Source organism: Adiantum capillus-veneris, chromosome 28, assembly GCF_014529385.1.
Source record: "Adiantum capillus-veneris isolate H3 chromosome 28, ASM1452938v2, whole genome shotgun sequence".
Classification (NCBI taxonomy): domain Eukaryota; kingdom Viridiplantae; phylum Streptophyta; class Polypodiopsida; order Polypodiales; family Pteridaceae; genus Adiantum; species Adiantum capillus-veneris.
In genome coordinates this window covers 95,266,139-95,282,850 of record NC_140958.1, presented here as the reverse complement: position 1 = coordinate 95,282,850, position 16,712 = coordinate 95,266,139, and the positions used below count along the sequence as shown (strand labels likewise).

The window sequence follows — 16,712 nt, the reverse complement described above, 5'->3', positions numbered from 1 at the left end:
AAAATGCTTTTCAAAAGCTCAAAGAGAAGCTTACTTCCCAACCAGTCCTCGTGCCGTCTTCGTGGAGCCACATCTTCAGAGGAACTTAAACTTTCATTGCTTTCTTGCTCCTTGGGTTCCTCCTCTCTAATGGGAGAGAGTCTTCTTTTGGGGGTCTCTTCAAGAGGCCTCCTAAGCTCTCTCTGCTCTTGGAGAGGAAGGGAAATTCCATAAGCACGAAGTTGTTGAGTAACTTCGGCTTGCAAAACAGGGTTGCCCATAGCTTGCTGTAACCTAGTGATGAGATAATTCACAAACATGGGAGCATCAACATTAGCACCTTCATGTGCAAAATCAAATCTATCTATCTTCATTCTACTCTCTTGATTATTGTCAGCCATGTTAACAAAATTTATGTATGTACTTAGTGTATGCTTTGGCAATTCAAAACCTTAGTTGCCACTCCTCTTAGCCTTTGAAAATCGGCTCTTAAGTATCTACGGGCCACGGCTCAAAGTGGTTAATTATAGAGAGTAGAGAAGTAGGTCTAACATAGCAGAATTGCCAAGGGCTAGCTCCTTTCGGACTTCTTATGGCTCAATAATGGTAAAGCCGTAGGTAAGTCTAAAAAGACTCTATTATTAAGTCCAAAGCTCCCGAGGTGTGCACCATCCCCCACATAGTGGGCTTAACAAAACCGATATTAGATCCGAGTTCCACTTACCCTATTATAATTAACAACATCAACCATTTATAGGCTACTTAAGGACCTCTCTTCTTAAGCAAGAAAAGAGAAACCAAATGCTCTGATACCAATGTAATGGAATTAGCCTTTTAACTTGAGTTGAAGCGGAAAGTAAATAACATATTGAGCATTTCCTTGGGTATTCTTTAGTGTGTAGATGTATAGTGAGAAAGAAAGTGCTTGGATAGAGAGAGCAACACTTAACACATTACTTCATTAACATGGCATGATCAATACTTGTAAAAGAGAGTGAGAGTTTAGAGAAATTGACACCAATAGAGGACCGGATTAGTTGGAGCCGGTCCCCCCTCCAATAGGCATTTGTATTATAGATTCTTCCATGACGGAAGACTTGTTTACAATACAACTGTTTGTGTTCCTTGAGACCTTCTTGATGAGATGAAGATGGTAAGCTTCACTCACCAAGCATTAACATAACTACAACAATAAACATGATTAGCATGAGCTTGAAAAATGCCCAGCCTCAATCCCAAGACCTCAAACACCATGAAAGGTGAGGAGAGCTAGCAGGGAGTGAGGAAGAAGAGAGAAGTAGAAGTAGCTCTACTAGAAAGAAATAACCCCTTGCACATAATCACTCATAGCTCTTGTAGCATAGCTTAGCATAGAGTTAATGGAGATTAGAGATATTGATAAGCAAGCATAAGCATTCTCTTGTGTGGATTTGCATCCATAGCCAAGAGCTTGTGGTAGTAGGCACTCAACTTCTCAAGCTTGGAGAAGGAGATGGAATCCTTGCTTCACAAGAGTGTGTGAAGGGAAGATGAAGGAGAGAGAGCTTGTGGGAGACTCAAATGAGTGAGAGAGAGAGAGCTGGGCTCCCATTGGGGCAAGGTGTGTAGCCTCTTGACAAGTGTCCTTCTTTCTCTTTGTGAGGCTAAGCTAGCACCCCCCTTGGTTAAGCACAGCCCCTGCTTAAGCACACCCCCTACCTGCTTGAGTAGTGTGTCTCTACACTTGACAAGTGGCCCCTTTCCTTTAATAAGGGTATGGGTCCTTGGTGAGGTGCTCACTTACTATCCCCCCCCCCCCCCCCCCCCCCCCCCCCCCTTGTAGGGCTCGCCCCCTCTTGAATAGCAAGTATTTTTAACTTGGTAGCAGCCCCCTGCTTAAGAACAGCCCTAGCTTAAGCAAGCTACCCCCTTGCCTGCTTGCACTTTAGTGACATCATCGATGATATCCCTATGGACTTACCTCCAAAACGAGGGAATGATGACCATCGCATTGAGCTCCTTCCTGGAAGCTCACCACCTAACAAGCCTCCTTATCGAGTCTCACAAGCTCAACAAGAGGAGATCATGAGGCAAGTACAAGAGCTGGTAGACAAAGGGATGGTGAGGCCTAGTTCCTCTCCCTTTTGTTCTCCAGTCCTTTTAGTGCAAAAGAAAGATGGTACATACCGTATGTGTGTGGACTATCGAGCACTAAACCATATCACTATCAAAAACAGATTTCCCGTACCTCGGGTAGAAGATCTGTTTGATAAGCTACAAGGTTCTACCTACTTTAGTAGGATTGACCTTAAGAGTGGCTATCATCAAATAAGGATAGTGGATGAAGATATCTTAAAGACCGCGTTTCGCACAACGTTTGGTCTTTATGAATATCTAGTCATGCCTTTTGGCTTGACTAATGCACCAGCTACATTCAATCGTTTAATGGAGAAAATTTTTAGACCATATCGCAAATTCACTGGAGTGTTCTTTGATGATATCATCATCTACTCCAAGTCTTTGGAGGAACATAAACAACATCTCCAAGTGATTTTTCAAGCATTGAGAGAGAACAAGCTTTATCTCAACCAAAAGAAAAGCGAATTCTTCCTTCAAGAGATTCAATACCTAGGTCATATTATCTCTCACGATGGTATCCGTATGGATCCATCAAAGTTAGAGGTAATAAAATCATGGCCTAACCCAAGAAATCTACATGAATTAAGAAGCTTTATTGGTATGTGCGCATACTATAGACGCTTCATAGCAAAATTCTCTCAAGTAGCAGGACCACTACACGACTTAACTAAGAAGAACGTTAAGTTTGTATGGACTGCTAAGGAGCAAAATGCTTTTGAAAAGCTAAAAGAGAATCTTACTTCCGAACCAGTCCTCGTGCTTCCGGATCTCACAAAGCCATTTGAGGTCCAATGTGATGCTTGTGGAGATTGCCTTAGAGTAGTTTTGCTTCAAGAAGGGCATGCCATAGCATATGAGAGCCGAAGGCTCAATACTGATGAACGAGTCTTGGGCATTTATGAGAAAGAGCTTTTAGCTATTCTACATGCCCTAGACACATGGAAGCACTACCTATTGGGGACTCCATTTATCCTACGAACCGACCACCAAAGTCTCAAGTATTTCATGACGCAAACCAAGCATTCCGACAAACAAATGAGGTGGGCAAATTTTCTTTCACAATTTAATTTTCATATTGCTCACATAGCTGGTAAGCACAATCAAGTTGCCGATGCACTTTCACGCCGACCAAAAGTTAATGCGGTGTCTATAGCTACTCACAATGATCTATCCTCTATGATAGATGAGTATGCTACTGACCCTGACTTTAGAGACATAATGTCAGCCCTTGCTTTGGGGAAGAAAGAGGAACCATTCACCTTGCAGGATGGTTATCTTCTCCATGGAAATAGGCTATGTGTTACCCATTCCCTTCGTGAGAAAGTTATGTATGAATCCCATGCTCCTCCATATGCGGGGCATAGAGGTATTCAACCTACTCTCCGAGGAGTGGAGACGTACTTCTATTGGCCTACCATGAAAGTGGACATACAAGAGTATGTTTCAAAATGTGTAGTATGCCAAAAAACCAAGTATGATAGAGGAAAGCAACCTGGATTACTCCAGCCATTGCCTATTCCAAATTCACCATGGGAGAGTATATCCATGGATTTCATCTTTGGATTACCCAAGTCTATCCATGGGAATACAAGAATATGGACAATAGTCGACAGGTTTAGCAAGCAAGCGCATTTTATTCCTGTCAAAAAGACTATTAAGGCACATCAAATGGCAACTCTCTTCATATCTCAGATTTTCAAGCACCATGGATTACCCACATCCATCGTGTCAGATAGAGATCCTAGAATGACCAGTAATTTCTGGAAAGGTCTATTTGAAAATCTAGGAACAAGATTGAATTTCTCTTCGGCCTATCACCCACAAACGGATGGCCAAAGTGAAATAGCCAACCTTGCGATACTCAATCTACTCAAGACTTATATTACCGAAGTAGATCAACGCTCATAGTGGGAAAAGTACTTACCTCTTGTAGAGTATGCCTACAATAATACTGTACATACTTCTACGGGAAAAGCACCTTTCGAGATCATTGAGGGAAGACCTAAAAGTCCCTTGCTACTCAAAGTACATGGGAAGATCTTCGCCGCCGATGAGTATAGCCGTGACCTACAAGAATCTTTTCAAAATATTAGGGAGGCTATACCATCTCTCAACAAAGGCAAAAAGCTGCTGCTGATAAGCATAGAAGAGCCTTAATGTTCAAAGAAAATGATTGGGTCTTACTCAAGTTTCCTAAGGCTCGACTAAGGCAAACGACGGGCAAAAATCCTATGGGCCATCAAAAGTATTATGCTAAACTAGCAAAAAGATACTATGGTCCTTTCCAAATCTTGAAGCCCATCAATGAAACGGATTATAAACTCAAGTTGCCCAAACATTGGCTTATACACAATGCCTTTCATGTAGGCCTACTTAAGCCCTACAAAGAAGAGCCACCAACTGAACCAATTATTGAAGACCCTCCCGAAGTTGAAGACCAAGAAGAGGTGCTACAACCCGAAGCTATCCTTCGGCATGAAGACAAGGTACTACGACATGGTAAGATTATCCGACGGTATCTTATTAAGTTAAAAAATTATCCTTTTCAAGATGCTAGATGGATGCAAGGAGTACAGCTTAAGGATAGTATGAACCTTGTCAATGCTTACAATGCTACATTAGAGTAAGCAAATGTACAAATTTCTTTTAAATGACTCATGTTTTTTGTCTTATAAGACTAGTCCTCTTTTTAATTGTGCACAAAATTAACTAGTATGCATGCTTACAATCATGTTTGTGATGACGACGTCTCTCAAACACCAAGTAGAATTTGTCACTCTACTCTGGGAGAATGAAATGGACTAAAGAGCAGACATGCTTGCGGCAGCTACGTCTTCCAAGCACCAAATGGATTAGTCATCCATCTTGGAAAGATGTCGTAGGGTAAAAAGGGATCCTCTACCCGCTAAGTAAAATTGACTAATGACTAAGGCTTTATCTCTTCTACCTCATAGTCGAGGACGACTATGATTTCAAGAGAAAGGTAATGTCATAAAATCTAATATCTGACCAACCCAAATGATTTTCTCATATTAAACTGATCATCTAATGTGGGAGAATAAACGGGAACAAGGGTTAAGATATAGATGATCTTATAGATCTATTTAAGCACGGGGCCAAAGTAAAGGGGCCCATATGAGAAAAGGTCTATCAAACAGAAAGGTTAACTAATGGAGCAAAAGACCTTAGGGTTGTCTTCATTAAAGCCTCCAAAGGTAAGTGGTAAAAGCTTTAGCACATAGTCTTTAAAAGTTTACTCTTTAGTCACTAAAGTGCAAGCAGGCAAGGGGGTAGCTTGCTTAAGCTAGGGCTGTGCTTAAGTAGGGGGGCTGCCTGCTTACCAAGTTCAAAATACTTGCTATTCAAGAGGGGGCGAGCCCTACAAGGGGGGGGGGGGGGGGGGGGTAGATAGTAAGTGAGCACCTCACCAAGGACCCATACCCTTATGAAAGGAAAGGGGCCACTTGTCAAGTGTAGAGACACACTACTCAAGCAGGTAGGGGGTGTGCTTAAGCAAGGGGGGTGCTAGCTTAGCCTCACAAAGAGAAAGAAGGACACTTGTCAAGAGGCTACACACCTTGCCCCAATGGGAGCCCAGCTCTCTCTCTCACTCATTTGAGTCTCCCACAAGCTCTCTCTCCTTCATTCTTCCCTTCACACACTCTTGTGAAGCAGGGATTCCATCTCCTTCTCCAAGCTTGAGAAGTTGAGTGCCTACTACCACAAGCTCTTGGCTATGGATGAAAATCCACACAAGAGAATGCTTATGCTTGCTTATCAATCTCTCTAATCTCCATTAACTCTATGCTGAGCTATGCTACAAGATCTATGAGTGATTATGTGCAAGGGGTTATTTCTTTCTAGTAGAGCTACTTCTACTTCTCTCTTCTTCCTCACTCCCTGCTAGCTCTCCTCTCCTTTCATGGTGTTTGAGGTCTTGGGATTGAGGCTGGGCATTTTTCAAGCTCATGCTAATCATGTTTATTGTTGTAGTTATGTTAATGCTTGGTGAGTGAAGCTTACCATCTTCATCTCATCAAGAAGGTCTCAAGGAACACAAACAGTTGTATTGTAAACAAGTCTTCCGTCATGGAAGAATCTATAATACAAATGCCTATTGGAGGGGGGACCGGCTCCAACTAATCCGGTCCTCTATTGGTGTCAATTTCTCTAAACTCTCACTCTCTTTTACAAGTATTGATCATGCCATGTTAATGAAGTAATGTGTTAAGTGTTGCTCTCTCTATCCAAGCACTTTCTTTCTCACTATACATCTAGACACTAAAGAATACCCAAGGAAATGCTCAATATGTTATTTACTTTCCTCTTCAACTCAAGTTAAAAGGCTAATTCTATTACAAGGCAAGTTCTTGGCATGTAGCTGGTATCGTTCCTATAAAGATAGGCTGTCGACTATTGAGGAGGCAGACCTAGTTTGCAGTACAGCGATCTCTCTCTCTCTCTCTCTCTCTCTCTCTCTCTCTCTCTCTCTCTCTCTCTCTATATATATATATATATATATATATATATATATATATATATATATATATATATATATATATATATATATATATATAGCCTCATGTGACGTGTACGTCACAATATAAATCAAAATAGTTCAAACAATAACTTTATTTTTTGTGAAAATCTAATTATTATCAAGATATTTTTCTACACCACTAGTCTTAATAAAGATTATAATTGATACAAAATGGGTGAAATTAACATAATGTGCAATTTTTGCATTGTCAAAGTCAAAAATAGGATATTTAACAACGATACGTCTATAATTGTCCGCAAGGCACAAAAGTGACACAATAGTCATTGATAACCATTGTATTAACGACGATTCTCAGTTCTTATGCATGAAAAAATTCTTACTACAAAGATAAGCAGGCTTTTTTTAAACCATAAGCTCAAAGAAACTGACCAAATGGCATGAAGCCATACACAGCATTTTTTCATCATCATAGCTTATGTTGTATACCAATTCCCATCCGTAACTAAAGCTTGCTCAGTCTTCTCTAATTCTATCTGGAACATCTCAAGATGTCCATGAAACGAATGAGACATCATCGCAATTTTCCATCGTGAAAAGACAAAAATACAAGCTTGATTTGTTTAACTACACGCACAAAGCTTGACGAATACCCTAAGCGCATAAGATAAACTTGATAACAATCTTCAATTTGAACAAACCCTATCCCACATTGACAAATATACACACAAGAGCAACCATAATGTTGCTTGTTCTCAGCTATGCAAAACACCGACACATAATCTACAATCTTCATAAAGTAGAGATTAATTAAGTTTCACAATTATTGTCATAAACAATTGACCCATCTCGGGCTACAACAAGCATTTCCGACTTCAGCCCAACAAGCATTTCCGACTACAGCCCAACCCATCCCGAGCTACAACAAGCATTTCCAAGCAACCAACATTTCATTAACATTATGAACCTTCCACACCAAAAGTGTAACGTACATCACATCACAAAGGTTTTAAAAGGTTTTAATTGATGCAACACATAAACTGTCACATAACCATACTTAATTACTTCCAATAAGGAATTTTCCTCCCAAGTACCATCATTCAACCACACCAACATCTGCAAAAATACCACATGGAAGTGTTAGAAGTATTCATAATGCTCATAAAAGCATCCAAAATAACAGAACCAACATGGCGCCAAGCATTTAGAAAACTCACGAGGATGCACCGCCCTCCTCAGGACCATCCCGGCAACCTAGCAAACCTTCAAGACATCGCTGCAACGGCTAATGCTGCGGAAAAACTCGCTGGCCTGCCTGACAATTGACAACTAAGATGAGAAGATGAGGATACGCGGGCCGGCAGCCACAGTGGGCGGAGCCCCCTCCTCGCCAAGCTTCACCAGACCCGACATGACGCTGCGCCCAAAAACCTCTGTCCGCGGGAACAAAGGCACCCACCATACTCGACATATTCAAAAGGTTTGCTTTTCCACAAGAAAGGCACTGTTGTGCTTATGCAAACATAGATGCAGTTAAAGGCCGCAGGGGCAGCGCTGCAGGAACAGATAAAGGGCCGCAGCGGCCATTCTGCCTGAAGGTGCAAGGCCACAGGGGGAGCGCAGCAGGTGCAGATGCAACTACAGGGGGAGCGCAGCAGATTCAGATGCAGATGCAATCGCAGGGAGAGCGCAGCAGATGCAGATGCAACCGCAGGTGCAGAGGCAGGCCGTAGCCGGAGGGGCTGCAGGCACATCGTCGCAGGTGTAGAGACACGGCCGCAGGTGCAGAGCCAGGCCGTAGCCGGAGGGGCCGCAGGTGCAGACACACGGCCGCAGGTGCAGAAGCACAGCGGTAGAAGCATGGGCAGGACCACAGGCGCAGGGGCAGGGGCATCGCCACAAGTGCAACTCAGTGCACAACAGCACGACAGATTTGCAGACAACTACACACACACACACACACACACACACACACACACACACACACACACACAGAGAGAGAGAGAGAGAGAGAGAGAGAGAGAGAGAGAGAGAGAGAGAGAGAGAGAGACTCCGTCTGCTTCACGTCACGAAGGGTTGGGCTGCAAGAGGCTTCTTCATGGTCCTCCACAATGTGCAGCACGCCATGGCAGCTTGCGCTTCTTGCCTACCCCTACCCCCTTACAAGCTTGAGAGCTAACAGCCGTAAAGTGAACTAATAATGCCTCTCTCAACCCTAGAAGAGTCTTATCACTCCCTCCACAAATGATAAGCCAATAGACGGTTTACACATGGCCAATCCTTATCCCTACCTCCACCAACCTCCTAGGATACCCATCTTGTGCGGAGAGTGCCCACTTTTCCAACTAGTTTAATCATACCACATAGTGGTTCTTGATATAAATTCAAAAAATGAACAAAATAAATGGAAAATATTTTAGTCAACAAAAAGACATTGCATCGTTATAACCTTTGCCCTTTGGGCAGGCCAAAAAAAATTGGCTCTCAAGTAAAATTGGCTCTCAAGTCTTTTGAAGTGGGCATGAATATATTTGTATTGTACTCAAAGAAGAATTAAAAAAAGGTACTCATTAATTTGACGTCAAGATTCTCCCACATTGGGTTGGCAAAAGTATAGCGTGCACTTTCTCTCCTCATCCGACCGTAGATCCTATCTCCTCCCATAGCGGTGTCAGATATAGGGAGGATGTACCAATGCTCTACACGCTCGATCCCGTGCCTTGCTTTGCTGTGATAACCTACACTCTCCCCTAGCATCGAACAGCTTGCACGCATGTCTTGCTTGACTTTCAAGAGGGTCTCAACGACCTGCACCCTTCCGTCCTGTCAAAAACCTTGAGACCCGCTGCCCACCGTTCCCTTGCCCCATCTCCAACTCGTCTCTGAATATGAATATACCATGGTGCACATTTGTAGATGACTCCGACAACATGCACTTGCCACTGCTTAACGTCTTGCCGTTATGCAATGTGCCTTGCATTACCCACAATGATCTGCACAGCACACCCACCTCATCAACATTTGGCGTACACCTGCCTCTCGCTTCTCCTTGTCAATCTGCTGCTTCCTAGCCTTCTCCTCGCTGTCGGCCAGAGCCATGTATGCTCGAGCTTTTGCTCTGCACCATCATTTGACAGCCTACTCATGCTCCTCATGCTTCGCAGAAAGAGAGATAGAGAGGCACGACAGAGAGAGAGAGAGAGAGAGGGGTACGAGGACACAAAAATCCCCCCCCCCCCCCCCCCCCCCCCCCCCCCCCCCCCCCCCCCCCCCCCCCCCCCGGCCCCCAAACCCCCCGGTTTTCTTTTCTCTTTTCATTCCCCGAAGTTTTCACTTCAGCTTGCCATGAGCGTCTTCCTTGATTCTTATTAAACAACGGTAGCAAGGGTGGCATGCTCCTTCAAAAGTGGTATAGTAGTGTCCCAGTAATGTGCAGGTAAGAAGACTACTCATGCAAAGAGCTTGTATAGCATGCTTATTTAGCACAAAACATTGTTGGCTTCCAAAAACGTATCTACGGGATTCATGTGCTCTTTGCATCTTTAAAGGTGGTGATACATGTTATTATCAGAGTATGGCAAACTCTGTTGCTTTTATCATGTTTCTCCATTCGCCTCTCATTAGAGGGAGTCTTTGTAGATTCCCCTCAACACATTGGTTGGAGACCTCCCCAAGTCAAAAGTGGAGTATTTTTAGTCCTAGCCTTTCAGTAATTTGTTATCCTGAAAGAGATCTGACTAGCACGATACCAGAAGTTCCAATATAAATTATAGATAAAATAGTTTATATATAATATAAATAGACTAATGTAGTTGAAGTGAAACCATATCGTCAAACCACTACCGACATTACATGGCGAGGTGAAGTGTAGAGGAGCTGGGTACGGCATATGCAGGGATGCATGATAAAAAGGGCACAGGAACGGCCATCTGCCAATTGCATCACGACACGGTGGCACAAGAAGGTGAATGGTCGGCAACAGTGACACACAACAACATTGGTAGATCCAACGGCCAACTGATAACGCTATCTCTCTGGAAATTTGACAACGCCGCAATAGTTTAGTTTTTTTCGGCTCCAACTGGTGCGAGCCTCCAAATGGTTCACCCTACACCGCACATGCATCACTTCTCTAATTCTCTATCTCTCTCTCTCTCTCTCTTTCTACAGGGACCATCCAATAACTCCTTCTCTCTTCTCCTCAATTCATGGCGCAGATGTGTGCCTTACCATGCAAACCATCACCCCCCAGCTCGCATGCAATCGTTGGTAGTTCTTTTTTCATCTTTGCTTCTCACTCAATCGAATACTACCCATGCAATCGAACTCCAACCACCTACTATAGCTACTCTGCATGCCTACCGCCGCCCACAAGCCTACTCGTCATAGCACGAACCTTTCCAACCACCACCTTTGTTTACCATGTGGTGCCTCTCAATCACCAACATACCTTTCTCTCTCTCTCTCTCTCTCTCTCTCTCTCTCTCTCTCTCTCTCATGCAATAGGTCATCGCATGCCATGAAGATTCACTCCCTCACTCTCTTTACGGCCTCCACAGACCGTTCACTTGCCATGCACCACACTACATCCAATACCTCTCTCCTTCTCATCCACTGGCGCCCCATGCAGAGGTGCAGTTCTTTCTTTTTCTTTCTCAAATTCTCTCTCTCTCTCTCTCTCTCTCTCTCTCTCTATCTATCTTTCTCTCCCTCCCGACAAATATCAAACTCCCTCTGTCTCTCTCTCTCTCTCTCTCTCTCTCTCTCTCTCGTGTTGTGAAAAACCCCCATCAAATTCTCTCTCTTCCCCCTCCCAATGCGACTACCTACAGAGGTAAACATTGACGAAGCTCTTTGTGAGGGCACGTGCGCACACATGTGTGCCTACCTGGTGTAGTGTGTGCGGGGAAGAGGAGAATCATGAGAGTGTGGGTGGAGAAACCTCAAGAAGTAGTGAGTGAGGAGCTCTTTATTCTTCATATACAAAGAATAAGGGTATGTACACACGATGGGCAGGAGGTGGGACACCAAACGTCCAGCCTCGGGAAATGGTGCATCGCCTTTATCCCAACAAAATCCCACTTAAAGGCGATGCACTGATAAGTGAGGCCTACTAGCTAAACTACTAGTATCTACAAGAAACTAGGTGAGAGACTCTCTCAACCTATACCCACTGGCTCACTCCGTCAATCTATATGCAACCTTGCAGGCTCTAGTGGTAGTTGAGTATGCGTATCCATGTTATAACATCTCGCAGACAACTCTGTATGGACTGCAAAGCTCCATGAAGCATCATGCTAGTGTCAATCACCGTACGACTTACAATCCTGCTGCAAATGCTCCCACTACAGCTGCTAGGTCGGGCCTTGCCACAAGTACGTCGTACATGAGATGCTCGAACGCTGCCATGTAGCATGGTATCAACTCATCAGCTTCTAGCATGCGCATATCAAAGAACTCCATGTCTGTCATCTCTGCTTGTGGATCTAGGGAGAAGAACTGCTCTACCTCTGCCTACACAAACTCTAACAACACCTGTTGTGTCTCACTAGAGCACTGCTGATCAATCTCTGTCTCTACAGAGTCCACTAGCATGTCTTGCACAACTAAATGCTCTGTCTCGTGAGCATGGTCGATGTCACCTGTGAAGAAGACACATCTCGTCTCTGGCTCATCGCATGCCAGCAACAAAATCGAGACTATGGCATCTCAAACCTCAGACACATGCATAGGATATACCAAGCCGTTGTGGGCTCCTCTAGCAATCACTAATGAACTTCAATGCATCTGGAAAGACTGCTCTCTAAACAGTATGTGACATCCAAAATCTGTTAGCTATCTCACTGAGACAAAGCTTTGTCTCAGCTAAGGAACATAACACACATGCCGTAGTGTATACGATGCACCACTAGGAAAATACAAAAAAACATCTCTTTTTTTTCCTCTATTTCACATGTTGGACCATTAACAAGTCGCGCGCAACCAAGTTTTCCACTAGAAAATGTGTTGAACCACTCACGACATGGTGTGACATGGAAAGAAACATCGCTATCTAGTAACCTTTGTGGAAAACGTGTGCTATCCAACCATAGACATATATACAAGAGGTACACTGGAGGAAAGCCTGAGGCGATTACAAGCACACAAGACAACAAGAAACCCACAGTCAAACCCAACAAAATAAAGGGGCATCACCTAGTTATGGATGCAAACTGGGAAGCAAATAGTATGTATTCAAACATACAAAGAGAGGAATGCAAAATTTCCACACACACACACCAAACACAGTCCTTCACAACCGTAGGGATTTAAAAGAGAGTACAAATCAACTTGGACAACTAGATCCTGGCCTAAAACATTAGATGCTTCCAAGCTTAGAAAAATTAGAGAGACAACATAAGGCTTGATCTTATTGTCATTATACCATTGTCTTAGGATTACGGGAGCCCTCTCACCGTATCAACCTCTTAGAATTTATCCTAGGCAAACAATCCAATAAGCCCCTTAAAACCACAAAGCATGAAAGGGTAGACATAATCTTGAGGAAAAGTTCACTTATACAAGCCATTGGGTCAACTTTCCAAGGTGATTTTAGAGAGAAGAGTCATAGCCGTTATACACAATTTCACCCCAAACTATCAATCTTATTCATAATTTTGTGGAAGCTACAAATGTGATGGAGAGTAGGGTATCACTCAATTCCTCTCAATAGCCTCAAAGCATCTCTATGCACATATGAGTATAATGTGATAGAGAGCTCTCAAAGCTTACAATCTGCTCGCACAACTAGAATTGGAGAGTGCTATGTTATGTATGCAATGGATCTCTTGTTACAGAGAAGAGAAGGGCTCTATTTATAGGTTTTTGAAAGCTCGGATTATGATCAAGCCAAATCAATTTTATAAAGAGAAAGATGGATTATGATTTGTTTTTGAATTTCAGATGAGAGTGTCTCTCTCTTATCCTTTGAGTCACATGAGAATTATTGAGGTTGAAAGAAGAGAGGTTTGAGTGAATACCTTGGGAGTTCCTACTTTAGTGGATATTAGAGGGTGCAGTTAGTGGATATTAGAGGGTGCATTTTTTACAACAAGGTTAGTGGTTAGTGTTAGTAATCACTAAAATGTTAGTGTTACAATTTACAATGGATAGAATTAGTTTGATGTTAAAATGTGATATTGAGTGCAGTGGGAATCCTTGAGATGGTGAAGCCTTGAAGAAGCTTGGACCTACCTTGTGTAGATTGTCAAGAATGATTGCGAATCCTCTTCTTCCTTTTCTCCTTTTCTTTACGCGTTTGTTGCGGATGTCGATCACCAATTATGAAAATGACGATTCCGTGATGAGATTTCCCAAGCTTGGAGAGGTTAAGCATGGACTACATGCTGAATTTTATGTACATAGAGAGGAGGTAAGATGAAATTATGATTTAGAGGTAATAGAGAGAGACATAGATATGGTGTATATACATGTAGAGTTCATATGAGAGGTAATGGAGGTGAGAGGGGAGGCTAGTAGTGAAGAGAGTGAAAAAAACCATAGAAGTTTATTGAGTGATTTATGGAGAGGATTGAGTGTGTGTGTGTGTGTATGTGTAAAAGTGTGAAAGAAGGTGAGAGAAGACTAGGGGTGATTTGTGAGAAAAAGTGGGCAGACTGGGTTCCACCATAAAATTCATATCTCACTGATGGTAGCTCCAAAAATTATGAAAAACGTTGAGGTAATTATTCAGCTTGTGGGCTACATTTTGTCGGTTTGTCACTTCCTCAAATTCCGAGTGGAGATAGGTGCCAAAAATCTCACCAAAATGTCTGTTTTTTCTTGATCGCAAAAGTCTTCAGTTGCCCCCTGTTTGTGGAATTTGAACAATGCATCAAAGAGTGAGCCCCTCCATGAGTCATATCATGATACAAAGAATCCAAGTCATCTTTACATATGCATGGAGGAGGATATACACATGGTGGAACTAGTGTATGGACTATTCATAGACTTTAGCCTAATGAGCACATGGTGTTTGAATTATGAGTACAAAATAAAAAATATATGGAAGAGTTATTGATATGAAAAAAGATATTGGAATCATATGATGTGGTCCCTCTTTTGTATTATTTTGGGTGAAAGAGGAAAAAGTATGCAACTAAATAGAAATTATATAATAAAAGTGACTTAGAGAGTAGAAACAATTTTTTTGTTTTCACAAAGGTGAGGATGGAAATGTGGGGGTGATTTGTATAAAAGAAGAAAGTATTTTATGAGGTTAGAAGATGTACATATTTGAAAAAAACATACTTATGGTGCGAGAGGATGACATAAAGTATACATATGTCTAATAAAACACATACCTAGGTATAAGTATTTACGAAAAAAACCTTATATTTAGGCCCTATATCCAATAAAATATTTATCCAAGAATGGGCCTCTCTCTCTCTCTCTCTCTCTCTCTCTCTCTCTCTCTCTCTCTCTCTATATATATATATATATATATATATATATATATATATATATATATATATATATATATATATATATATATATATATATAGTCTCAACTAGCCCAATGACCAGCTAGATGAGGGTTTTTTTAGAAGATATTGGGAAAGTCCCGTAACTCAGATTTTGGCAAACCTAAGAGGACCTAAACCTCTACAAATTACACGTTGAAATTGCAACATAGTACTAACAATGATGTGTACCTTTTGCCTTGCAATGCAAATGAAAGGATCATACAAATTCTGGTGATTCATGCAAACTAATTGACTATTTTAAAGGTTGAACGTAGACAAAAATATACACAAGTTGGCCTCAGTGAGGGCACCAAATTTGAGGCTGTCTGGGGAAGACAACAAGAGAAGTCACCTCTAAACACTCTTCAAGGCTCACGTGCTTCCCAATTGAGGCTGGGACGACTACAAGCAAACAAGACAACAACAAACCCATAGCCAAATCCAATAAAAGAAAGTGGCACCACCTAGTATGGTGCTCATGGTTGGGGATGAAAGAACAGGAGAAATTTTTGTATCTCCACAACCTGTCTTTCTACCTCTCATCAACTACCACACTTATTTTGATATAAAGTGCATCCCAACAAAATAGTGTGTATGTTTGTTGTTTCTTTATCCAAGCTTGTTAAAAAAAACAAAAAATGATCATTTGTTCCAACAAGGAATGTGTGTACAGTGATTGAGTTGCATGAGCAGGTAGTAAAGCGTCTCCATCATAACAAGAGGGTGGTGAAGTTAAGATAAAAGGTCCTACATGTGGATTCTATTTTCCTCTTGATGTTGGGCAATAAGGAAGACCGCGCTTTCATCCAGATAGTGTGTGCCCTAAGATTGGAAAATGGAGTGAAATTTGATGCCCCGGTAAAGAGAACTCGCTTCGATGGTGCCCACGACTGCGAGGCGGGAACAAGCAACGTGAATGGGAAAGGAAAAGCTCCCATGGACGACCAAGTACTGGCCATCTCACGGGTCAGTGATGAGGAAATGGAGGAGGTAGGTCACATTTTTATGCAAGTTTGTTTAATTTAACATTACATACGATAAGTTAAGAAAGAAAATATCCCTAAATATGTTGGAGAAGTGCAACGGAAACCTCGGTATTTGAATTGAAATGTATATTTAATTCTAAGTAGGAAAGAATGGTTGATGAATATACTGTCTCAAATAGGAAAGAATGTCTGCTAGGGAAATTTAGCTCGGCATGTTCATTTCTATTTTCAATGTTGAAACTAGTCCTGATCCCCCTACAGATCACAGGGGGCGGCTCGTGATGATTTCGGAGTAGCTAGAGTTAGTAGCTTAGGTCCTCTATCCATGACTTGCGTTCTTTGCGGTGGATACCCACGTCTTGCGTTCTATGCGGTGGGAATGTCCATGCCGTGCGTTTTATGCGGTGGACATACCTAGTTGTATGGGCAGCTAGGCGACAATGGGAGAAGTAAACTCTCGTTGGAGGGAGGATGTTGTACCTCCAGAACATTGGAATTTTAATGAATAAGTTTGAGTAGAATTTTTACTAGAATTACTCTCTTGGTGGAGCTTTACAATACTGGTTGAATGGCTATCTTAATGAACCTTGTGAATCGGAACCTAATCAAGGAACTTATATATTGAAC

At 42.2% G+C, this 16,712-nt stretch overlaps 1 protein-coding gene across 1 annotated transcript; it reads right to left on the bottom strand.

The window, feature by feature from the left end:
* Positions 1–7,452: 7,452 nt before the first annotated feature.
* On the bottom strand, positions 7,453–9,805 carry LOC147420917 (uncharacterized). Its single transcript, XM_086504846.1, has 2 exons — positions 7,813–9,805; positions 7,453–7,711 (listed from the first exon to the last, which is right to left on the bottom strand). Exon 1 carries the CDS (start codon positions 8,455–8,457, stop codon positions 7,993–7,995), a length of 465 nt encoding a protein of 154 aa, XP_086360972.1. The 5' UTR covers positions 8,458–9,805; the 3' UTR covers positions 7,453–7,711; positions 7,813–7,992.
* Between the last annotated feature and the right edge of the window lie 6,907 nt (positions 9,806–16,712).

Bases quoted from the DNA above. Each gene is read 5' to 3' on its own strand.
- LOC147420917 (XM_086504846.1), bottom strand. From the start codon at position 8,457: ATGCTTCTACCGCTGTGCTTCTGCACCTGCGGCCGTGTGTCTGCACCT.